The following is a 26,329-nucleotide window of genomic DNA, read 5'->3' on the forward strand; positions in this document are numbered from 1 at the left end:
TTAAGGTGACTGAGGCTTTTTAACATACAGGGATGCAAACTCATCAGGTATGAAAAAGGTGACAAGGATCCGAGCCCCCGGCTCCCCCACCCCACGGAATGACAAAGGATTTTAGCAGTCAGAACAACTAAAGCAGCAGTGTTAATAATAACAGAAACGCCAAAGAGTCACATCTAATAGAAATATATAAAAGCATTTATTTTAAATTGTGTAGCAGTCAGTTTATAATTTTGGCAGCACTGTTGAGCATTTTGAAATATATTTTCGTGCCTCTATGCAAGGCTTAAGTCTTTTTATCTTTATAGCCACATGGTGTAAAGTAACTAAGTTCATAAACTCAACAAGTACTGTACTTGGGCACAATTTTGAGATACTTGTACTTTATTTAAGTATTTCAATGTTTTGCTACTTTGTTCTTCTACTCCACTACAGTTCAGAGGTACATGGTGTACTTTGACTCCACTACATGTATTTAATACCTTTAGTTACTTCACAGATCTGGATTAATTAAGTGAAATATAATCAAGTTTTAAATCAGACTTTAGTTCCACCTGGAGTAAATCCACAAGCTACCCTGCAGTATACAAAGTCATTCAAACTAGCTGCACCTTTACCAGCTTTGAGAACACTTTCATGATCAATCATTATAAAACATATCATATCTATTATTCTGAAATGGACCAATCTGCACAATGACTACTTTTACTGTCGCTACTTTCACTATATTTTGATGATAATACTTTTCTACTTTTACTTGAGGAACATTTTGAATGCAGGACTTTTAATGTAACTGAGTATTCCTACACTCTGGGACTATTACTTTTACTCAAGTACAAGAATTGAGTACTTCTACTTTTACTCAAGTACAAGACCTGAGTACTTCTACTTTTACTCAAGTACAAGACCTGAGTACTTCTACTTTTACTCAAGTACAAGACCTGAGTACTTCTACTTTTACTCTAGTAAAAGGTCTGTGTGCTTCTACTTTTACTCAAGTACAAGACCTGAGTGCTTCTACTTTTACTCAAGTACAAGATTTGAGTACTTCTACTTTTACTCTAGTAGAAGATCTGTGTGCTTCTACTTTTACTCAAGTACAAGATTTGAGTACTTCTACTTTTACTCTAGTAAAAGATCTGTGTGCTTCTACTTTTACTCAAGTACAAGATCTGAGTACTTCTACTTTTACTCAAGTACAAGACCTGAGTACTTCTACTTTTACTCAAGTACAAGATCCTAGTACTTCTACTTTTACTCAAGTACAATATATATATACTTATAGCACCTCTGTTTATAGCCTATGAAAAAAACTATTAGAAATAGAAGGCTAAAGCTAACGTTAGCAGATAGTGACAATGTATGCTAGTTAGCTAGCTCAACGATTCCTTAAATAATATTGCCACAGAAAAACTTTTCAGTGCACATCACGCTCTGCCGCTCCGACAGGGAGCTCTGCTCTGAACACCTGAACGGCCCGTTCTAACAGCTGTTCACCAGCGGTTCAGTCTGTGCCACAGTGACTCAGGACGCACAGTTAATATTAACGAACGCACCCGTAGGTAATGTAGCTGCTGAAGCTAGACCATCATCTCGGAGCAGCAGAGCCTTATTATACATCCACCGTGAGCAGAGCCGACAGGCAGGAAGACTCGAGCACACAGCTCGTACTTCATTATAATATATAAAAAAAGAACACCATGCGTTTCATGATGGCACATAACAGCTCACGGCCGCAGATTACTCCGGGTCCCAGCCCCCCCCATACCCCAAAAATATTTGTATTGCAGATCTACATGAATCACACAAACGACTTATTTTGGATTCAAAACGGCGAATTTCGCCGAAAGGTGACAAGTTTGCATCACTGAACATAGACAGAGCACAACTGAAACATAACATCTGAGATGTAACAACATAATACACTTTTCGGGGATGCTTGGGATGTGAGGAGTGAGGGACACGGCTTAGAACGGGCGTGTCGCCTGGCAGGACAGGAGAGTGTGTGCACCAGTCTGCCTTGATCTATGAATTCATGTCCGTGACACTCACTGCTGCCCACAGCTGTTTTATAGAAGGAAATTCCTTCACTTCATGAAAGTGTTTTAACCACACACACCTCTACTACACACATGACGGGTGTTATTTTACCCATAAGGAACAAGTCGCTGAAAATTATCCCGCTTATTACACGGCCACATTCTCAACAAAGTAACGACATGACTCCCAATATTAATTGAAATGCTTTTATGGATTTAGAAAACGTTTTTATTGTTTTAAAAAATAGTTGTATGTATTGATTTAAAAAATAGTTGTATGTATTGATTTAAATTGACATGCATCCGCTAAGAAAAATAGTCCGTTGTTACAGTTTTTTAAACAGTCTGAATGAAACGGCAGCTCTCAGCTGTGTATTTACACAACTAATGGCCCATCAACAACAGCTCTCACCCCCCCTCCCCCCTTGATCTTTCTTCTCCAGCAGCTAAATTAACGGCAGGTTACTCTGAATGACAAGCTTACAGTTCGACACAACACTGTCATTGCAAGTGACCCTCAGTTAGTTGACTTTTATGTTCAACTGCTAAATTCGTTACTGATAAAAAAGGGCTTCTACTGTACCTAATTACCTTAACACTAGAATCGTCTGAGGTTTTTGTATAGGCCTACCTAAACCCGTCAAATCCCGCTATTGGAATGCAATTTTTAACAACATAGGGTGCTACATAACACACTTTCAGGAAAAGTCACGGACTGGGAGACTTTAATATTTTATTGAAAAAAAGTGACATTGCACACACACAACACACATCACACAAATTGACCCGATTGGCGGTTCTAGTGTTAAATAAACTCACTAATTAATGAAACCAGTTCAATACGCATTATTATTATTCTTATCATTCTTTATGAACGCAGAAATAGTCTTAAAATCAGATCTGTTTTTTAAATGAAATCTGACGGCAGGCAGTTAGCTCTGATCACCTATGATAAATGCGCCGCACCTAATCGCTGGCCATTCAGCCACAGACACTGTTCGAAATGGGGGGGAGCTAGGGGGAGCTTGGCTCCCCCGGAGAGGGAGGGAGCTCCCCTGATGGCTGACTTTGAGATAAATAGGGGGAGCCCAAAACAATCGTGCATATTTGTGTCACACAGATTAGAAATGTTGAGTTTCTGTAAATAACAGTTCTTGAAATAAATAATAGTTATTGTTCATTACAGTTTCTGAATATTTGTTTTATATTTGTGAATATGTCTGGGTGTTGCCATCTGTACGTGGCGGCGCTGCATTCTTACTTACGTTGCTATGGTTATGGCGGTGATGCCGGCGCGGTATTTGAAATGTTCATATTGATATTTTTTTAACTCTGGCTGTGTAATAAAAAAATATGGCAAAACGAAAACAGCCAAGCGTCACAGCTTTTGGATTCACAAGCAAAGAAGCGAAGGAGTCTAAAAATGACAACGTGAACGGAAAACAACTGTTAGTTGGCCGGCTGTAAGTGGCGTTAGGGTCGAGCTTGACAGCTCCACACCGAGGGAGAGGCCTGCCGATGCGGAGCCTGAAGAGGCTTCAACAACGGCCACATCCGCCGGCATAGTGACACCGTCTGTATTAGTAGAAGAGTGTTTCTATAGCAATTGATCGCATCCGCGCTGCTGCGCCAGTCAACAGAGCGTGCGTGTGACATATTTAGTAGCAGGATGTGCTCTGAAAAATAGGGCTCCCCGAAAGCAAATGGGTAATTCGAAAACTGACAGAGCTCCCTCTATACAAATCAAACTGTAGACGGTGTGAAAGCACCTATTGTTTTAAATAATGGTCGGAATGTGACCTGTGAGCCTTCTGAATTACCGTGGGACAGCACATTCTAAACTAAAATGTTCAATCAATAAAGTAACATCTTATCTTATCTTAATAATATCTTCATATTAATAATAATAATAAATAATACAGTATGTGTCCGAAAGGGAGCAGGAGGAAGCAAACACAAAAATATACTGCGTATTAAAGCAAACGATTGTAAAGGTAAAAGTATGAGCACAACAAATAAAGAAGTGTAATGTAAACATTTACATTATGATCATTTAATATATAAAGACTATATATTATTGAATTACAAGATTAGATATACTTTAGTTGATCTAAAATATTGATGTGTTCAAATGCTCTTCAAAACACAACTGAAAGTTCATGAAACTTGTCTTTCTGTATTTGTGAATGAAGCGCCATCTCCTGGTTAAAACCTGAAATTGAAAATCTGGCAACGCCCTCTTGGAAAATAGTGGGAGACCTTAACATTGCTCTATAGTGGTATTTGGCAGGTAGTAGGCAGGAAGCTGTAAGCTGGAGTCCGAAATTCAGTGCTACATCTGTATACATGAAACACACACACACAAACAAATCTACAGAATTACTCCAAACTGCCAAATATATTAATTAACACACTCTCACTCTCATATACCCGTTGACTCTATTTTGGCCTACTTACTTTTATATCATTTCTACCGGATCTTAGATCTGCGCATGCGCAATATGGGTCGGAGGTTGACCAACCGGCTCCCACTGCTTTGCTGTCTGTTAACGTTGTTAAGAGTGGTGGGGGCGGGGAGGGAGCGGATCGACAGCTTGAGCAGCTGTCAACTCAACATTGTAAATAACCAACCAAAAACGATCACCGGTTCATCTTGTTTTTGGCGTGAGAATAGTTTGGGCAGCGTGAGAGCTTGAGATTGAGAGTGAAAGCGTGTGTCACACGCCAGATGCGTGAGAGTTGGCAACCCTGTACTAAGGTTGAAAACAAAGGAACAGAACCACAACTAAGAAATAAATACAAACATAAGAAATGAAGTCATTATTTAGGCAGAGAATTCAATTCATTTAGGTTATTACAACAGCACAACTCGGTCGATGCACTCAGGTTTGACTCAGAGTAGGTTTCCCTCACCAGAGCAATAAATCAGGCTCTTCTACACATAATATGCAGATTGAGCCACTTCCCTGCCCTGTGAGAGACACAACATCTGCTCTGAAAGGTGCTTTTCATTTCCTGGCTTCACTCCGCAGGGCAGAGCTCACATGTTGCTCTCTTTAACATCATCTCTTTTTTTACTGAGGTGCAGCATCTCAGCAGAGTACAATTGCCTCACACAGGAGCATTTCCTCTCTTTTTTTATCAATCAACGATTCATGTAATGACAGGATGATCGCAATCTCACCGGCACTTTGTGGCACATCACATCATATGGCCGGCAGGTGCTTTGAGAGGGGACAAAACAGGAACACTCATCTCAACAATGGCACAGATGAAAATTCAGGGCAGTATACATCCACCTGTTATCAGAAATAAAGATCCATTTTAGAGCACAACAATAAGGCCCAAAGAGCTTTTTGTATTGGTACTGGGTGCACTAGCTTTATACAACATATACTGTGTTAACATAAATTGGTACATGGTTTAGTGGTTTTTTAAAAAAAAAGGCAGAAAAGAGCGAGAACATGCCTCTATGATTACCACGAGAGATGTCACAAACAAGAAAGCACAGCATGAGGTGCATTATGGGAATAAAAGCAGAGCTGGATAGTGTCTGAGACCAATCAGACTGCCGACTGAAATTACCCATCAAGTGGTCGACACATTATTAAATCCCTATTATGGTCGATTAGAATGTGGGCTCCATTCAAAATGCCTTTGAGTGTTTACAGCTCACCATTCGTCCCCATTTCTCATCTACTCATTCATTAGCAAGCTCAGATGTGCTTTTCTTTTTTTGAGGAATTACTTGTGTTCCTGTTGGAAAATTGATTTGTTTCAGTGCAGGGATGTGCCATCAAGTGTTTTTGTTTTCATAGAGTTTCCTCTAAAGCGAGGACCATGCTAGATTTAGCTGAAAAGCACTCTTTCATCTGCACTTTGCACACAAACGCCCGTTTCCTGCTCCAGCATGTCCTGGGTCTGCCCAAGCAACGGCCCCCCCCACACCCCAAAGCACATCTACTGGCAAACGAAATGCCAAGTTCCTCCCACTGTAGACTGCTGAGCCCCAAGAAACGTTCCTTTAAAATGTAATACACAATTTGGAAATATAGCAGGAATTCAAATGGGGAGCAAGGACGAACAGTAGAAATGTCTTTGTTGTGAGAAATTAAACACAAACTGTTGCTGAGTCCTTGAACCTGATCCTGTCCACTCCACGGATGAGCATCAGATAAAAGCCTAATTCACAAAGGCAAACATAAACTGCAAATGGTAATACGTAACCAACTGAATGGCTCATTTGCCAAGGACTCTCAAACTTACACATACAGAACTTCTTAGTTTTGTCTCTGCAACAAAATGACATTTTATCAATCAAAACTCTTTGTTAAAAGAAAATTAGGTTTATCCACAATTGCACCATATTAGAAGAAGACTCGTGGTGAAGACATGATGAAGACTCAGACTCATGATGAAGACTCAGGCTCATGATGAAGACTCAGACTCATGGTGAAGACTCAGGCTCATGATGAAGACTCAGACTCATGGTGAAGACATGATGAAGACTCAGGCTCATGATGAAGACTCAGACTCATGGTGAAGACATGATGAAGACTCAGACTCATGATGAAGACTCAGGCTCATGATGAAGACTCAGACTCATGGTGAAGACATGATGAAGACTCAGACTCATGGTGAAGACATGATGAAAACTCAGACTCATGATGAAGACTCAGACTCATGATTAAGACGTGATGAAGACTCAGGCTCATGCTGAAGATTCAGGCTCATGGTGAAGACGTGATGAAGACTCAGACTCATGGTGAAGACATGATGAAGACTCAGGGTGAAGACATGATGAAGACTCAGGCTCATGATGAAGAAATGATGAAGACTCAGGCTCATGGTGAAGACATGGTGAAGACTCAGGCTCATGGTGAAGACATGGTGAAGACTCAGGCTCATGATGAAGACATGATGAAGACTCAGGCTCATGGTGAAGACGGGATGAAGACTCAGGCTCATGGTGAAGACATGATGAAGACTCAGGCTCATGGTGAAGACATGGTGAAGACTCAGGCTCATGATGAAGACATGATGAAGACTCAGGCTCATGCTGAAGATGTGATGAAGACTCAGGCTCATGATGAAGACATGATGAAGACTCAGGCTCATGATGAAGACTCAGACTCATGGTGAAGACATGATGAAGAATCAGGCTCATGGTGAAGACATGATGAAGACTCAGGCTCATGGTGAAGACATGATGAAGACTCAGGCTCATGATGAAGACATGGTGAAGACTCAGGCTCATGGTGAAGACATGATGAAGACTCAGGCTCATGATGAAGACTCAGGCTCATGATGAAGACTCAGGCTCATGGTGAAGACATGATGAAGAGTCAGGCTCATGATGAAGACTCAGGCTCATGGTGAAGACATGATGAAGACTCAGGCTCATGATGAAGACATGATGAAGACATGATGAAGTCATGATGAAGACATGATGAAGACTCAGGCTCATGATGAAGACTCAGGCTCATGATGAAGACTCAGGCTCATGATGAAGACTCAGACTCATGGTGAAGACGTGATGAAGACTCAGGCTCATGATGAAGACTCAGGCTCATGGTGAAGACATGATGAAGATTCAGGCTCATGATGAAGACATGATGAAGACATGATGAAGTCATGATGAAGACATGATGAAGACTCAGGCTCATGATGAAGACTAAGGCTCATGATGAAGACTCAGGATCATGGTGAAGACGTGATGAAGACTCAGGCTCATGATGAAGACTCAGGCTCATGATGAAGACTCAGGCTCATGATGAAGACATGATGAAGACTCAGGCTCATGGTGAAGACGTGATGAAGACTCAGGCTCATGATGAAGACATGATGAAGACTCAGGCTCATGATGAAGACATGATGAAGACTCAGGCTCATGATGAAAACTCAGGCTCATGATGAAGATTCAGGCTCATGATGAAGACTCAGGCTCATGATGAAGACTCAGGCTCATGATGAAGACATGATGAAGACTCAGGCTCATGATGAAGACATGATGAAGACTCAGGCTCATGGTGAAGACGTGATGAAGACTCAGGCTCATGATGAAGACATGATGAAGACTCAGGCTCATGCTGAAGACTCAGGCTGATGATGAAGACTCAGACTCATGGTGAAGACATGATGAAGACTCAGACTCATGGTGAAGACTCAGGCTCATGGTGAAGACATGATGAAAACTCAGGCTCATAATGAAGACATGGTGAAGACTCAGGCTCATGATGAAGACTCAGGCTCATGGTGAAGACATGATGAAGACTCAGGCTCATGATGAAGACTCAGGCTCATGGTGAAGACGTGATGAAGACTCAGGCTCATGATGAAGACATGATGAAGACTCAGGCTCATGGTGAAGAGTCAGGCTCATGATGAAGATTCAGGCTCATGATGAAGACTCAGGCTCATGATGAAGAGTCAGGCTCATGATGAAGAGTCAGGCTCATGATGAAGATTCAGGCTCATGATGAAGACTCAGGCTCATGGTGAAGGCATGATGAAGACTCAGGCTCATGATGAAGACATGATGAAGACTCAGGCTCATGGTGAAGACGTGATGAAGACTCAGGCTCATGATGAAGACATGATGGAGACTCAGGCTCATGGTGAAGACTCAGGCTGATGATGAAGACTCAGACTCATGGTGAAGACATGATGAAGACTCAGGCTCATGATGAAGACTCAGGCTCCTGGTGAAGAGTCAGGCTCATGATGAAGATTCAGGCTCATGATGAAGACTCAGGCTCATGATGAAGATTCAGGCTCATGATGAAGAGTCAGGCTCATGATGAAGACTCAGGCTCATGATGAAGACTCAGGCTCATGGTGAAGACATGATGAAGAGTCAGGCTCATGATGAAGATTCAGGCTCATGATGAAGACATGATGAAGACTCAGGCTCATGGTGAAGAGTCAGGCTCATGATGAAGATTCAGGCTCATGATGAAGACTCAGGCTCATGATGAAGACATGATGAAGACTCAGGCTCATGGTGAAGAAATGATGAAGACTCAGGCTCATGATGAAGACATGATGAAGACTCAGGCTCATGATGAAGACATGATGAAGACTCAGGCTCATGATGAAGACATGATGAATATTTAGGCTCATGGTAAAGAAATGATGAAGACTCAGGCTCATGGTGAAGACATGATGAAGACTCAGGCACATGATGAAGACTCAGGCTCATGGTGAAGACATGATGAAGACTCAGGCACATGATGAAGACTCAGGCTCATGGTGAAGACATGATGAACACTCAGGCTCATGGTGAAGACATGATGAAGACTCAGGCTCATGATGAAGACATGATGAAGACTCAGGCTCATGGTGAAGACATGATGAAGACTCAGGCTCATGGTGAAGACATGATGAAGACTCAGGCTCATGATGAAGACATGATGAAGACTCAGGCTCATGATGAAGACTCAGGCTCATGTTGAAGACATGATGAAGACTCAGGCTCATGATGAAGACATGATGAAGACTCAGGCTCATGATGAAGATTCAGGCTCATGGTGAAGACATGATGAAGACTCAGGCTCATGGTGAAGACATGATGAAGACTCAGGCTCATGATGAAGACATGATGAAGACTCAGGCTCATGATGAAGACATGATGAAGAGTCAGGCTCATGATGAAGACTCAGGCTCATGTTGAAGACATGATGAAGACTCAGGCTCATGATGAAGACATGATGAAGACTCAGGCTCATGATGAAGACATGATGAAGACTCAGGCTCATGATAAAGACTCAGGCTCATGTTGAAGACATGATGAAGACTCAGGCTCATGATGAAGACATGATGAAGAATCAGGCTCATGGTGAAGACATGATGAAGACTCAGGCTCATGATGAAGACATGATGAAGACTCAGGCTCATGATGAAGACATGATGAAGACTCAGGCTCATGATGAAGACTCAGGCTCATGTTGAAGACATGATGAAGACTCAGGCTCAGGGTGAAGACATGATGAAGACTCAGGCTCATGGTGAAGACATGATGAAGACTCAGGCCCAGGCTTATATTTAGGAAATTATACTGGTTTGGGTTAGAATGTGTGAAGTAGCATTTTGTTATGTTTATTTAAGTGCAAACTGATTGTATATCAACAAACTGGATTCTGTTTTCCGGCTTTGACACCTCTTTCTACCTCCTGCACAAACAGGCCTACGTATCCTAGACCTTTAGAGGGGATAGTGGGGGGTCAGTGCCATTAGCAACAGACTCACAGAGGGGGGGTGTGGACAGATGACCTCCGCAGCTGACAGACTGATTACTCCTGAGACCGGCTGTCCCTCGGGTCATTGTGAGAGTCTCTCCTCCTCACAGATGCTCCTCATGCTGCCAAACAGCTATAAATTGCTTCTCGTTTTCCGCCTCTGGCTCTCTGTGACATTTCTCTCACGTCACAGGACGCAGTCTGTCCCCCAGAGAGGGGAGAGTACCTGGGACACAGCGGGTCGGACGTGCAGAGACTCAAGCTGCTGTTTATAGCTCTTCACTGAGAGCCTGAACATATGTATGACAGGTTCCTCTGTATCACTGTTTGTGGTTTTTAAGTCAGAAAAGGAAAAAGGTAATTGAAGCTTTGAATTAATTAAAGCATGGCTCGACATTATAAATGGCCCGGAAGCACTAATTAGACTCCCCGGGCTAGCATAACGTACTTTCCACTTGCCCGCTCGGGCCACTAAAAATATTGCTTTAAAAAAAAAAAAAGGTCCTGTGGTATTGGTATTTTGACTAGCAATTGTGTTGAATTGTTTCGTTTATTAACGCTACAACATAGCGTTTCGTGAGGCGGTTGTCGTTGATGGGTGAAAAGCAAACAGCTGTTTGCTGTGGAGCGCAGCGCGAGCAGGTTCCCGGGAGCGCGCTCCTTCTCTACAGACTTTCGCGCCACCTAACCATTCGCCAAAAATGTATTAATACCAGCGGTAACCGGCCAAGCGCCGGGCAAAAAACTATCTTCAAATAAAAGAAAGTCACCGGAGAAGTTAAAGGAGAGTGACAGGGAGTATGAGAAGAAGAGGGAGAGGAAGCTTCAGCCACACTGGTTTGATCGATTGAATTTGGTTTCACACTAAAAAGGACACTAACAATTTCTGATTGGCTGGGCGAATTGCAAACCACGCCCCGTAAAACTCTGAAAAGTTTTGTGAAGCCGCCATTTTTATTTTCTCGCATTAGCCCAGCGCACCAATGGAGAGAGACTAACTTATGGCAACACAAAAGAAAACATGGGAGCGGTGGAGTGATGAGGAGGTGTCGGCGCTTCTGGCGATTTGTTAGCGGCCTGCCAGTAAACCCAAAGCAGAAGAAGAAGAAGAAGAAGTGACGTCAGCGGCTTCATTTGCCTTATCCTCCCTCTGGGATTTATTCCGGTGATAACGCGATCTACTAAAACAGTTCGTGGGACTGAAGAATTTGCGGAGAACAAGTACCGGGACAAGTACCGGCCAAGTACTTGGTGTGAAAGCGGCTATTAGCATTTAGTTGAGTATCTCAGTAGAATTCTGAGCAGGCATAAACTCTTTTTTTTTTTAAGCTACAGACCCAGAATCAGCACTTTTCTAATAGGACTGAAATAGAGGGGTATGAAGCATGGTTAGAATGGGTGACCATTTGGTATTTGGAGCAAAATACTTCATTTTTTAAATATTTGTATACCTATAATATATTATTAATATATATTTAATCTTGATATATATGTGTCTAGTTCATTGTAAGATAATTTGATTAGTATTTTACTATACCCTGCTACAGGTATACAGTGAATAGTGAGTTGATAGAGCTTTATATGCAGTTCAATCATTTGAAAGGAGAATGAAAATGATATATATTACTTCCTTTTGACACATCATGTGCCCTGCATTGGGGGGAGGGTCTATACTCAGGCAACATGAACACTCCCTGTGCTACTTTTTAAGAGTAAGGGAGTAGAAGTGGTATTAGTAGTTAAGTAGTAAGTACATTTCATTCAGCAGAAACAAGTGATGCCTGAATGACCAACAGTCGTTTTGGTTGCATTGCCATGTCATTAATGAAGTCACATGCTCAGCCACTCTCTGTGTGCATTTAGCACTGACCTGGTTTATTAATAATGGCAGAATCAGAATACCTTTATTCGTCCAACAGAGGGGACATTTACATTGTTACAGCAAGTAAAGAGCCAATGATAGCTGAATGTTAATAAGGAAGCATGCATCAAATATTAAAGACAAAAGTTACACAATTTACACAATTGACAAAATACACATCCAGTACCACTGACAGTATTTAAAAATAAAATAAGTTTAGCATTTATAAAGTTGTGAGATAGCAGCCAGGTGATAGCATTAAAGGTGACAGTATATATTACACAGATACTACAGATTCATTACAGAAGTTGAATACTAACTAAGGGACAGCAGCCAGTAATAAATACAATATTTATGAAGCAATACATATATATTGCACATAAGTAGTATTGCATAACAGTGCTAACAGTTGCTATAGTCTTTGTTGTTAAATGCGTGTGGGGGTCCACCAGGGGCCGTGATGGTTTTAGAGCCTGACTGCTCATCATACACTATGTTTTGTTTTAAAAATAAGTTAAAAGTTGAAATCGATGGTAGCAACAAATTGTTATTCTCCTAAAGCAAACGCGGAAGATTGGTGATTTATTTTGACAGTATTGATTTCCAGACTTACCAAACTTTGTAATATTCTCTCTTCACGAAATAGCCATGCATGGGGAAATAGCAGGGCAGGACAGGAGTCACTAGCTGAAAGAAATTGTAAGCCCAGTTTGAGGAAATCAAACGCTCTGAGAGAGTGCCAATTTAAGCCCTGGCTTCAGACGCAGCAAAGTCCATCAGAACCTCTCTTTATAGGGGGCTTTCAGGGGCTTGTGCGCTGTGCGGGAGATGTTTACACAGATGGGATTTTTACAAGGGGGGCAATTTAGGCAGATAACGCTTCTGTTGTTCAAGGTGGAATGAGAGGTCACAGCCACAGTTCACACCTGTGTTCCTGTGCCAGTAATAAGAAGCATTTATCCTGCGGGTTAAAGCTGCTGTAGGTGAAGCTCAGGTCGCTCAGGTCAGAGCAGGGGTCCGCTTTCATCCAGCAATCAGAAAGTCCAACAAATAAAATACCTTTTGGGATTTTGATAACCTTCTGACCTCCATTAGATTTGTCCATGGTGGCCTTATCCAACATATGTCTGAGGGAATGCTTTCAAGCCAGATGCATTTGGTCTGGATGTACCATGCTAGGCAGCAGAACTTACCAGAAGCAAAGGACCTGCAGGCAGAACTGAAGGGAAAGGATTGTTATACTATCTGTGACCTGGGGCCTCATTTATAAATGGTGTGTACGCTCCAAAGATGGCGTACGCCAGTTTCTAAGCAAGGTTTGCGATTTTATAAAAAACAAACTTGCCGGGAAAATGTGCGGTCCTGCACGCAAACTCTGACCCATGCGTACGCACAAAAACGGGAGGGACGAGAAACTGCGAAACCGTTGGCAGACGGAAGAATGGAGATAAATATGTGGAAATAATACCAAATATAATGTTACCTCTCATTTATCATATAAATAATTAATTCGCAAAAATTGATTGAAGCCAACTTTAAAATGATTAAACAAACGCCTGTTTGAGATTCCTCAGTGCACACAAAAACGTAACTTGGAGAAATAAATATACGGATATGTTATTTAAAACCAACTCGAATACTGTATGTTGTCTTAATGTTATGACATGTATTGTCATCACTAATGATGCGGTATGCAGAAGGACAGAATTACGTCTAAACTGAGGCCGTTTTGCTTTTCTACAGGTTGTATAGATACGAGCATGGTTTTATATTTTTTTAAGGGTGTCTATTACCATCTGGCCGGGGACAACAGCTAGAAATTAGCCATGTCGGTTAAAGCTGCTCCATTTACTGTTTTTGTGACAGTTCATCGATGGGGACTGTCCACGACACTATAAATACATAAACTAAACTAAATATACTAACATGTTTAATGCCGTTTGCTAAGACTTGATAAGTCGCTCATAAAACCCAGGAGGTATGGAAACTATAAGAACACCATATATTTGGTAGATTTGGCAGCTAATATAACACAAAACATTTGTTTTATTTCATTTAACTGGTGGAGTTGCTGCGGGGGGGGGTTGAGACGCACAAGCTGCAGTGGAAACGCTGCGCACAGCTGATTGACAGCTGGAAAACAAACCACCAAATCAAAAAATGAACATGAATTGACTCCGCAGGGATCCCCCGATACTTACTTACAGTTTCTCATCATGGGGGGGTCTCCTGTCCCCGGCAACAAACACACTGACACACTGCCTGAGGAAGGTTATGTGTATTTTGTCATTAACTTTTTTCGGACCACTTATTTATTTATTTTGGTGACAATCCGACCTTCAATTTGACACGGGTTGCATTCGGATAGTTTAAAAATCAGCTCCTAAATTCTAACCCTGTCTCCTATTCCTGTGTGAAACGTCACAGGGTTAAGGGATAGTGGATAGGAGAATTCAAAACGACTTAGGAGAAGAGACTGCGGTAATTTAGAGAATCCGACTGCACTTTCACTATCCGACGTGTTTATGATGCGCCAGCGGACGTCATTTTGTGCGTCTGCTGCTGTGGGGAAACTATGGAAACTACAGTTTTCTATACAACGGACTACAACATGGATGTTTAATAAGAACGACGGACTCATCTAGAGACTGCACCGGAGTACAACAGAGAAACATATTCTTCATGACCAAAGTTGGAATTGAAATAAAAAAGGAAAGTGAAACTTATGCTCGTCACCCTCTCCCTCCGGTCCACATTAATACAAATGATCCCAATACGTATGATTGTATGAACAATGAAAATATCTTAAAATCCATACAAATGTATTTATTATAAACGTTAGTCTTTAACACCTATCACTGTGTATATCACCATTCAAACTTTTAAAAGTTGAACAAACCCCACACAGCTCAGTGAAATGTTGACTTTATTTGATCATTGCAGTAAAGATTAACGTTCATATTTCTCTTTTTGATTATATTACTGATGAACGTTCAGAACAAAGCACTTTGGCAACTTACCACATACGTTTTAAAATGCTTATAAGCACCGTAACTTTCATGATATAATTTCTCCGTCATAATCGTTTGTGTCCGTGAACGGCCGACTGTTGTGTGACGTCAAATGCTGCGGCTGCAAGGCATTGTGGGGCATCATTTTCTCCTCTCCTTTCGGTTAGGGAGGTCCAGTGGTTCCTAAGCTAAAGGAGGTTATAAAGGAAGTTTGAAACCTCCTTTCCTTTCATCTAGAGAATTGGAACGGCACTTATCATGGCTGCCACTGAGGGACTTCCGGGTCATTTCACTCGGTTAGGAAGGTTCCTAAGCTAAATGGACTATTCGACTGTAGCCACGGTGTGAAATGTCTTTTTTAGCTGTTCTGTCGTCATTTCCTGCGATCTTCTTCATGCAGTCAGTCAAAATGAATATTAATACGGGGCGTTTCTTTGACTATTTATAGGCAAATATGGGCGTTACGTGAAGCCCGCAAAAGCTGCACTGCATTTCGAGTTGGTTGTGATTTATAAAGAGAAACCGGCGTAGGACGTGCGCGTCCTACGCCGGTTCGCAGTGTTTTATGAATCGGAAAATGTCTGCGTATTTATTTGCTTTGTCCTACGTAAGCAACTTTCCCACGTGAATCCTACGCAAGGCTTTATAAATGAGGCCCCAGGGGGGGGCTGGGCTGTGTATGAACTGTGGATGAACTGTCAACCACCGCCTGACACATTTTCCTTCACAGAGATGGAAAACAACATGAGGTCAAGGAATATGTCAAGGAAAATTCATAAGGACTTAAGAAAAGAAAACTTTGGTGCTGAGAGAATGCCACTGAACACACGTTTTGTTTTGAAGCAACTTTATTCATATGCATAGAAAATGAATACAATGACCAAATAAATGCTTCACAAATCATGAAATGTTGTTCTACATGTTGCTGCAAGGCATTGCTGGACATGTCCTTTCCTTTTCTTAAGTATGTTCCAGTGTATCCTTTGCTAAAGAGATAAGAAAGGGAGCAGTGGAGCACCTTACTTTAGCATTCATAGAATTCCACCAGCTGTTCTCATTATTCCAGCTGAGATCCTCACTCAGGAAATACTAATTGAACACATCCTAGGAAACTGCAGCCAGGTACCCAATCAACACCTGTCATCCGTTGTGTATATATGTGATTAGATGTGGATTTTAACGCTGCATTCATCCAGGCAGAAGACATTCATGCTTGCATTGCAGGATTAAACCACCACTTCAGTACTGGTGACTTCTCCACACCTCCAGAAGTCTGCATTTGGTACTATCACTAAATGATGATTTAGATTGTTTTTGATCACTAATTGCTATTTACTTTTGCGTCTTGCAGAATCAACATATCGTCACCAAGCCAACATTGACGATGAGGTTGTTGCCATGGAGATCCTGGACACTGCCGGGCAGGTGAGACACATTGTCCCTGATCTGATTCTGTGTTAAACATTTATATTTGAGGAGTGGACAGAAAACATATTCCATAGAGTTAGGGGTGTTGCTAGAGATAGATTTGAAAAAAACAAATGGCAACACATTGATGAAGCCAAGTCCTTGGTATGAGTCAAACTGCTGATTCAACTCAATGATTTACTAAGATCCCGCTTCCTGGTGAACGCCTAGTTAATAATTGCAATCTGTTGAATATTCAAAGTTAAATCTGATTCAAACATTTCATTTGATTTATCCGATGTGACATTTACACTTTTTGTAAAAGGCAGTTTTTTGAGTGATAGTAGGAGTGTTTATGAGACTGAATGGCATCTCCGAGCAGAGGCAGTGTGGTTCATGAGGGAGAGCTTAGCAAGTCCTGGGGCTGAAGATAAATATGCTGCAGTGCTGCGTAGGTGTTCTGCTGTCGGCTGATTTCCCCGGTGACCCTTCAGCCAAGTCATCTCTCTGTCATTATATTGTAGTCTATTTTCAGCTGGCATCAGACAGAGGTCTGAATGTTCGGCCCCTCCTGACTCTGGTTGTTTTCAAGGATGCTTCTAACTCTATCTTGATTTTTGGAGGTGGAGTCTTCCTAAATTCCAGGTTCAGACTTCGGTCAGGTATACAAACGTCAAACTCTCAGGTCTATCCTCTTGAGAGATGTGGTCTTTTTTAAGCTTCCTTTAACAGTAATTATAAGACCATGATCTGTATGTCTCCCTGCAGTCAGGTTATGGTTTGAAAGTCCCACACACGACCAAGTGCTGTTATAACCGCAGGGCTGCTTCATAGATCAGATCAGCAGCATGCTGAATGTTCTCCTCCCTCACACTGCACAATCTGATGTCTGCCTCAAAAGGTGAAAGGAAGAGCACAAAGAGAGCCAGGAATCGGAGAAAAAAAGCTTCTCCATAAAAAGAACACTTTATACATGTGAACATGGCCTACATATGGCAAGACTGAATGTGTAATGTAAAATACAAACAGACATGGATGAATCAGAATCAGCACTGCTTTATTGACCCTCCGAAGGAAAATGGGTCACAGTTGTGTTCCTGTGCCAGCAATAAGAAGCTTTTATCGCTCAGGTCAGAGCAAGGGTCCGCTTTCATCCAGCAATCAGAAAGTCCAACAAATAAAATACCTTTTGGGATTTTGATAACCTTCTGACCTCCATTAGATTTGTCCATGGTGGCCTTATCCAACATATGTCTGAGGGAATGCTTTCAAGCCAGATACATTTGGTCTGGATGTACCATGCTAGGCAGCAGAACTTACCAGAAGCAAAGGACCTGCAGGCAGAACTGAAGGGAAAGGATTGTTATACTATCTGTGACCTGGGGCCTCATTTATAAACGGTGTGTACGCTCAAAAGATGGCGTACACCAGTTTCTAAGCAATGTTTGCGATTTATAAAAAACAAACTTGACGGGAAAATGTGCGGTCCTGCACGCAAACTCTGACCCATGCGTACGCACAAAAACGGGAGAGACGAGAAACTGCGACACCGTTGGCAGAAGGAAGGATGGAGAGAAATATGTGAAAATAATACCATAAATACAATGTTACCTCTCATGTATCATATACAAAATTCATTCATAAAAATGGATTGAAGCCAACCTTAAAATTATTTAAACAAACGCCTGTTTTAGACTGCTCAGTGCACACAAAAACATAACTTGGACAAATAAATATACGGATATGTTATTTAAAACCACCTCGAATATGTTGTGTTAATGTTATGACATGTATTCTCAACATAAATGATGCGGTATGCAGAAGGACAGAATTACGTCTAAACTGAGGCCATTTTGCTTTTCTATAGGTTGTAGATACTATCATGTTTAATAATGTTTTTTGCCGTTTGCTAAGACTTGATAAGTCGCTCGTAAAACACGGGAAGTATGGAAACTAAGAACACCATATATTTGGTGATGGGTCACAGTTATCCCATTCTAAAATAGAAATATTTCATTAAAATAATGTTCTAAAGATATTTGAATTATACTACAACGAAAAGTAACTGTAAATATTTAAAAAGATAATAAATAAATGAATACAAATATATACCAACAGGGTAGGCCTACTTAAAATAATGCTGAAAAGTGGGAGTAATAATTAATGTAATAATATAATACATACAAATATTAGTTGAAATGCACAGTGTGAATACATGAATAAATGCAGTATCAATGCTAGATTAAACCAAAGGATTGAACAGTGAACTTACTGCACAACATCATCCAACTATTAGGTCAGTATTGCAGAGTTGAAGGTATAAATAAATGATGTAGAGCTGCTGAAAGAGGGGAACTAAGTGTTGAAGATTCTGAGGGAGGGGTTAAAGAGTTTTTAATGGTCACAGGTAGGGATGACTTCCTGTGGTGCTGAATAAATAAAACGTTGTGGTTTCAAAGACACAGACAGAAGTCCCAAGCGAGAAATAGTCTGGAACTTTACCAGTAGTAACCGTTTTGACGTGAACTTTAGTTGACTGCTTTAAAAAAAAAAAAAAAAAAAAAAAAGGTTAGCATTTCCCCCATTCCCCCAAGCTAACTACATTAGCATATTACTTATCATTAGACCTGGAGAAACACTGGCATCCAATGTCACTGGGCATCTGATAAATGCAAGTCCAATATTCTCTTTGCTATGAGATCTGATTTGGTCTCCACCAAGTTAATAGGGGTTTGATTATTGCATTGTAGCGGAAATATGACTGATGATTATAAATACAGATTCAGTAGTGACTATAGAAACAATCCCTAAAACACCCCAAATAATTGATAACCTTCTTATCAATGTTGGCATAAAAAGTAGATTTCAGGATGTGTTCAAATACTAATGCACTGTATATTAACTTCTTAATAGCAAACCGTTTTTTATCATCTGAAAACATATCAAAAGTGAAATATTAACAGCTTTTAGACTTGCTGACAATATAACTGGTCCAGACACAATGCATTGTGGTTTTAAAGACACATGCAGTATTCCCAACCAAGAAATAGTCTGGCACATACCAACTTGTAATAGAGTCAACATAAGATGTTGTAAGTTTGGAGCAGACGTTACTGCTATTAAAAAGAGCCAGGTTAGCTTTTCCGTCTGTTTCGAGTATTTATGCTAAGCTAAGCTAACTGGCAGCTGGCTGTAGCTTCATATTTAGCATACAGAAATGATCTCATTCTCTGTAAGTGAGTTTCCTCAAATATTGAACCGATTCAGGATTATTGTTACACTTTGAGTTTGTGACCAGAGTTTCTGTCTTCTGTCTCAGGAGGACATCCAGCAGAAGGAGAGTCACATGCGTTGGGGAGACGGATTTGTCATTGTGTATGACATCACAGACCGCGGGAGCTTTGAGGAGGTGGCTCCGCTGCGAAGTCTCCTAGAGGAGGTGAAGAGGCCCAAAAACGTGCCGCTGGTCCTGGTGGGCAACAAGTCGGACCTGGACCATGCCCGGCAGGTGGGCACCGAGGAGGGCGAGCGTCTGGCTGCTGAAATGGCGTGCGCCTTCTACGAATGTTCAGCGTGTGCCAACGAGGGGGGCACCGTGGCCGAGGCCTTTCATGAGCTGTGTCGCGAAGTGAGGCGCCGCAAGGCCGTGCAGGGCAAGGCCCGTCGCCGCAGCTCCACCACACACGTCAAACAGGCCATCAACAAGATGCTGACCAAGATCAGCAGCTAAGGGAGAGTGGTTGCACGAGAAATGTACATTTATCTCCTGTAAATGTTTCTAGAAATGCTTGGCTCTGGAATGTGTTCTTTTTCTCTGATCGTTTTTCAATTAAAATGTTCCAAGTGCAATATCTCTCCCCACTGGAAGATGTAAAGCACTCACTCTGATCAGAAGTATCATGGAGTTTCATAAGGAACCATAAATATCATGAGGTTCTCCCTTTTTGTGAAAGTGATGCATGAAAGACGTATTTTCTGGCATGCCAAGGACCCAAGGATTTATTGATGTGGAAAGAGAAGATCCTCTCTGTATCTTGTCTGTAGGGGGTATTGTGATGTGCGCAGCCCCTGTGTGTAACCGTTCTGTAAGCAGTGATCAAGGCCAAATTAAATCGAAGAATTATTTCAATATAAAAGTAGACAACCCTTGACAATCCCAGGGTTGTCAATGTCCTTCAAAACAGAGCGTGTATCAAAGTCCCATCCTTCCTGCTGACATGATGTTCTGCCGTGTGCTCTGTTGTCCTCTACACGTGGACCCAAGAGTTTTTCCTGAAGAAACCAAAGCACAGGTCCACCACACGTCAAGGTTTTCTAAGTGAAGCTGTCCTGTCAATCCAGCATGTCACATTCCAGGGATTCTCTGTAAATGTAAAAGTGTAGACTACAGTATGTATAAATGATATATTGCCTTAAGCAATGCTGTGTCCTACAGAAGCCAAAGGCGTCTACAGTAAGCTACTGTAACTGTTGAGATGTAATGTTTTCTTCTTCATGTGAGTGACCTGTATGATCAAACAACCAGTTGTGCACTTGTAATTAAAAACTGAGATATAACTACCAGGTGTCCTCTTCATGAGTTTTTATGATCCATGTATATGTCATCACTGGTTTATGTTCCACAGACGTGATGGTGGGCTCAGCTACATAATGACCAGTGTGATGGATACGCCTTCAGCCACACCATCAAACATGTCCTATTTACATAGAGTTTAATGTCAGTTATATCCAGGCCCTGCAACTCATCAAGGCTTACCTTGCTTTCTAAAAGGGAGGTTGCTGAACAAGACACTTCACCTCAAAAGAACACTCTTTAAATGTTGAATTGGTATTGCCTTGAGGCCAGAAATGAAAACCAGATCAATCTATGATTCTCTTCCTTCCCCATATAGTAGCCAATCAAATGTAAACCACTTTTGTCATAGCACTGTATTAAAAAAGGAAATCTCCCACTAAATACACCCTGTTACTGCAAATAGACTGCTGACTCAAGGATAGGACACAAAAACAAAAACGTCTTTCTTCAGTTTGAAACCGAAAGGAGTGGCCCAGCTATCTGGAAGATAATTATAAGAGGCGAAAAGCCCATAATAACCCGGGAAGCAGCCACAGTGCTCCTCCTCTTCCTGACCTAGAAGACTGTAAAGGACACGACCAGGTTTTCCCATCATTAAGATATAAACTGTCTTTTAGTTCCAAACAGCAGGGAAAGTCAGACCCGGCGCCAGAACGAATCTAAAGGGAGGGCATATGATTTGCATGGGAGGGCACACAAAACCGTCACGTGCTGCGGGCCTGCGGCACAATACAGGACTGTCTCAGAAAATTAGAATATTGTGATAAAGTTCTTTATTTTCTGTAATGCAATTAAAAAAACAAAAATGTCATACATTCTGGATTCATTACAAATCAACTGAAATATTGCAAGCCTTTTATTATTTTAATATTGCTGATTATGGCATACAGCTTAAGAAAACTCAAAAATCCTATCTCAAAAAATTTGAATAGTTCCTCAGACCAAGTAAAAAAAAAAGATTTATAACAGCAAAACACAATCAAACATTTGAAAATGTCCATTAATGCACTCAGTACTTGGTTGGGAATCCTTTTGCACGGATTACTGCATCAATGCGGCGTGGCATGGAGGCAATCAGCCTGTGGCATTGCTGAGGTGTTATGGATGCCCAGGATGCTTCAATAGCGGCCTTTAGCTCATTAGCATTGTTGGGTCTGGTGTCTTTCAGCTTCTTCTTCACAATACCCCACATATTCTCTATGGGGTTCAGGTCAGGGGAATTTGCAGGCCAATCGAGGACAGTAATGCCATGGTCAGTACACCAGTTACTGGTGGTTTTGGCACTGTGGGCAGGTGCCAGATCATGCTGGAAAATGAATTCCTCATCTCCATAGAGCTTTTCAGCAGGCGGAAGCATGTAGTGCTCTAAAATCTCTTGGTACACAGCTGCATTTACTCTGGGCTTGATGAAACACAGTGGACCAACACCAGCAGCTGACATGGCTCCCCAAACCATCGCTGACTGTGGGAACTTCACACTGGATTTCAAGCAACTTGGATTTTGCTCCTCTCCAGCCTTTCTCCAGACTCTGGCGCCTTGACTTCCAAATGAAATACAAAACTTGCTTTCGTCTGAAAAGAGGACTTTGGACCACTGTGCAACTGTCCAGTGCTTCTTTTCCTTAGCCCAAGTCAGACGCCTCTTCCGTTGTCTTGAGTTCAGAAGTGGCTTGACCATGGGAATACGGCTATTGTAGCCCATTTCCCGGACACGTACTCAAACAGCAAGGCCAACAGCATTGCGTAAAGACACACACTTATCGCAAATACATACACAAATAAAGGGAAACATAGAATCCACTTTTGAAACATTGTTCGCGTGGCAACACAAACACTGGTAAATCACGAGCAAGGCACACACTGGGTAAGGATGGCAGCGTCCTCATCGTTGCACTCGGAGAGAAATAGTAGAGACAATGAACTGTTTAGCCCTCCTTGGGCATGGTTTATTCCTATGCACTGCAGGTGCATCCTTTCGCTCAGCCGAGCCATACTTGCCAACCCTCCCAATTTTCGCGGGAGCCTCCCGGTTTCATTGCCCTCTCGGTTTCCTCCCGGGATCATATTTCTCCCGATTTCTGACAAAATCAGATTTACTCAGGACTGTTTCCACTCTGACTTTAATACAGCTACACCATTGTTTGGTTTCCATGGTAACACGTCTCTTTACTAGCGCACGCAACTGAAAGTCTGACAGGGTGAGGCAGATAGTCACAGAAAACAGAACAAGAATCGACAACTACTCTACTCTCTGCTCACTCCTTTCCTGCCCACACATATGCTCCATGCTCCATCAAGGATGGTGCTACAGGCTGCACTTAGAACTACAATAAGAATGTTAATGTTAATCTAACAGCTCCGGCGATAAACTAGCACCCCGCCCATGATTGGTTGGCAAGTATGAGCCGAGCTAACTTAGAACATTATTTTGTCCAACTCTGCATCTTTGTGCAGCTATACTCAAACAGCGATAGGAAGAGCCCACTGCCTGACTCGGACATGCTGTGGAGTGAATCGTGGTCACCTCTGAGAGGGAGTTGGTTGACAGCTAAAAAAGCTATAATATCAACGACAGCTGACACGTAATAACGGTTCCGTGCCAGCTGATCTGTGTGCACCAAAGTACTCATTTCCTTATTTGTTTCCTCGCGTATCTGTCTCTCTCTCCACAAACTCTCACATGAAATGTGTTCTTTTGATGCGGCATGCCTTATCAGTCCTTTATCAGTCTGTAATGCGTGTTTCCAGTCGCAAAAACCTTTGACAGTAAAAGCCGCATCAGATGAAGACGTATTTACTTTAAACTGTCTACATGGGAAACAAAAGGCTGCGTCTGCTTTTAACAAATATTCAAGCCATGGCCTGTTGTTGTATCATGCAGTGGCAAAAGTGCGCTTCTTTCCTGAAAACAATCTCCCTGGATAACGATCCAGTTTCATCTGGTTGGGTTTATTAACCCCAAGATCACCTGGGACTGTTGGTCTTTGAGCGGTTGCTGGCCCAAAAGTAGCCTACCTGTTGATGTGCTGCAAGGTAGCGTCTGTAGTGGAGGCACCGGCACGGAGGAGGAGGATGGCGGGTGTGGTACAGGGTGTGGCAACGCAGGTGGTGATGGTAGGGGCACAAGGAGCTGTGCCTCGGAGGACAGCGTTGGTGGTGGCCGCCTTGATGAGTCAAGGGCTCGCTGGGCTCGCTAACTCAGCCCCGGGGTTTGCCAAGGTCAAGCTTGTGACATTAAGGCGTGCTGCTGCAACGGCAGGTGCAGGGTCGCCAGCAGCACCATCGGCTGCAGTTCTTTCATCGCTATTTCGTTTCAATAAATCCTTAGGCCTTTTAAGCCAATTTCTGATGTCCATTTTTTAATTCAAACAGAAATGGGAGTCTACAGAATGCACAATAAACAATAAACAAATCCAGAATAGGCGGCAGAGTGTGACGCTGTGATTGGTCTAAATGTGACACATCTAAACAGACACATGAATTTATTTGACGTAGCCTGCGATTTTTTTTTTTTACTATCTGACATCACATACATCGTAGCATAAAAATTCACCCTTTTTTTATAATTAAAAAAATTAAAAACATTTTTTTTTAAATGTTATAAATAATAAAAAACGTGTTTATTGGGGGAGGGCAGGAATGTCAAATGGGAGGGCCTGGCCCTCCCTGGCCCTCCCACGGCGCAGGGCATGGGGAAAGTCATTAAGATGAAGTCATGTATGGGTGTAATGAGCAGATGAAAGTCTTGCTGTGAGATACGCAGCACTGAGATGAGTGATGTGGAGCTCAGCAGGTGGAGGCAGCTCACTCTCATTACCCTCCAGCTGCTTCAACGCTGCTGAAGTTCAGACCTCTGTTTTACCTGCCCGTTCTAAGAAAATATAAAAGACAGCTTTTTTTGTCGCTGACACTAACAGTGTTATAAATGCCTCCCCTCACTCTCATCTTTTGTGATTAAGTCAAAAACAGAAGCCCATTAATAGATTATTTTGGCAGCAAAGCAATTAAAAAACAAAGCACCAACAATGTAATCCCCTCACACTGGGCATGGATAATGTGTAAGCAAACAGTAATTTATATACACATCATTCGATCTGTTGAAACATTGGTACCCATTGTTTTCCATCTAATGAATGCAAGCCCAATCTCAATCACAACTGGACCTTCTGTAGACATACACACGCCTAGGGGTACGTTGGAGTACTACAGGGGGTACGTGAGATTTACACTGAACAAAAATATAAACGCAACACTTTTGTTTTTGCTCCCATTTTTCATGAGATGAACTCAAAGATCTAAAACATTTTCTATATACACAAAATAACAATTTCTCTCAAATATTGTTCACAAATCTGAAAAAATCTTTGATAGTGAGCACTTCTCCTTTGCCGAGATAATCCATCCCACCTCACAGGTATGGCATATCAAGATGCTGACTAGACAGCATGATTATTGCACAGGTGTGCCTTAGGCTAGCCACAATAAAAGGCCACTCTGAAACGTGCATTTTTGCTTTATTGGGGGGGTCTGGGGGGGTCCGAAAACCAGTCAGTATCTGGTGTGAGGGTTAGGATTAGGGTTAGGGTTAGGGTAATGTTGTGAATCGAGTGGCCCATGGTGGTGGTGGGATTATGGTATGGGCAGGCGTATGTTATGGACGATGAACACAGGCCACTCGATTCACAACATTACCCTAACCCTAACCCTAATCCTAACCCTCACACCAGATACTGACTGCTAGCGCTGACAATCCAATCAAAGGACGTGAAAATGCCGACGTCATCATACACCTGCTAGATGGCCAGGCAATGCATTGTTGGGATAGTTGAGTTGTGAACTATGATAACGCAGAATTACTATTCTATAATAACTATTCTGCGTTATTGCTGCTGACAAATACAAAAACAAATGGGAAAGAAAACAAAAACCCTTCTGTGGAGGTAATAACTCATCAGCCCTTGAGCTGAGAAGCAGTGCATGTTTTTATTATGTTATCTGACTTCCACTTTTTTGTAGCATTGTGCTCAGCTCGAGGAAAATATTCAGCAGAACTGAAAAAAACTCACTTTGGCGATGCTGCTCACATCTCTGGAGGAACACCAGCGTCTCCAGAGCGAAAATGATTCCCATATCCGTGCAGAGACTGATATCCCATACGTCCTGTTTAGATATGCTGCCATGGGGAACATTTCATCTACACT

At 42.0% G+C, this 26,329-nt stretch overlaps 1 protein-coding gene across 1 annotated transcript in view; it reads left to right on the forward strand.

Annotated features, from left to right (window-relative positions):
* rerg (RAS-like, estrogen-regulated, growth inhibitor) overlaps positions 1-21,112 on the forward strand; it is a 74,204-nt gene extending 53,092 nt beyond the window's left edge. Inside the window, exons 4-5 of the mRNA XM_079656030.1 lie at positions 16,497-16,570; positions 19,872-21,112. Coding sequence (XP_079512156.1) covers positions 16,497-16,570; positions 19,872-20,282 — 485 coding nt within the window. The 3' untranslated portion in view covers positions 20,283-21,112. The remainder of the gene's footprint in view (positions 1-16,496; positions 16,571-19,871) is intronic.
* The last annotated feature ends 5,217 nt before the right edge of the window (positions 21,113-26,329 follow it).

This window comes from Notothenia rossii (genome assembly GCF_949606895.1).
Source record: "Notothenia rossii genome assembly, chromosome: 10".
Lineage (NCBI taxonomy): Eukaryota > Metazoa > Chordata > Actinopteri > Perciformes > Nototheniidae > Notothenia > Notothenia rossii.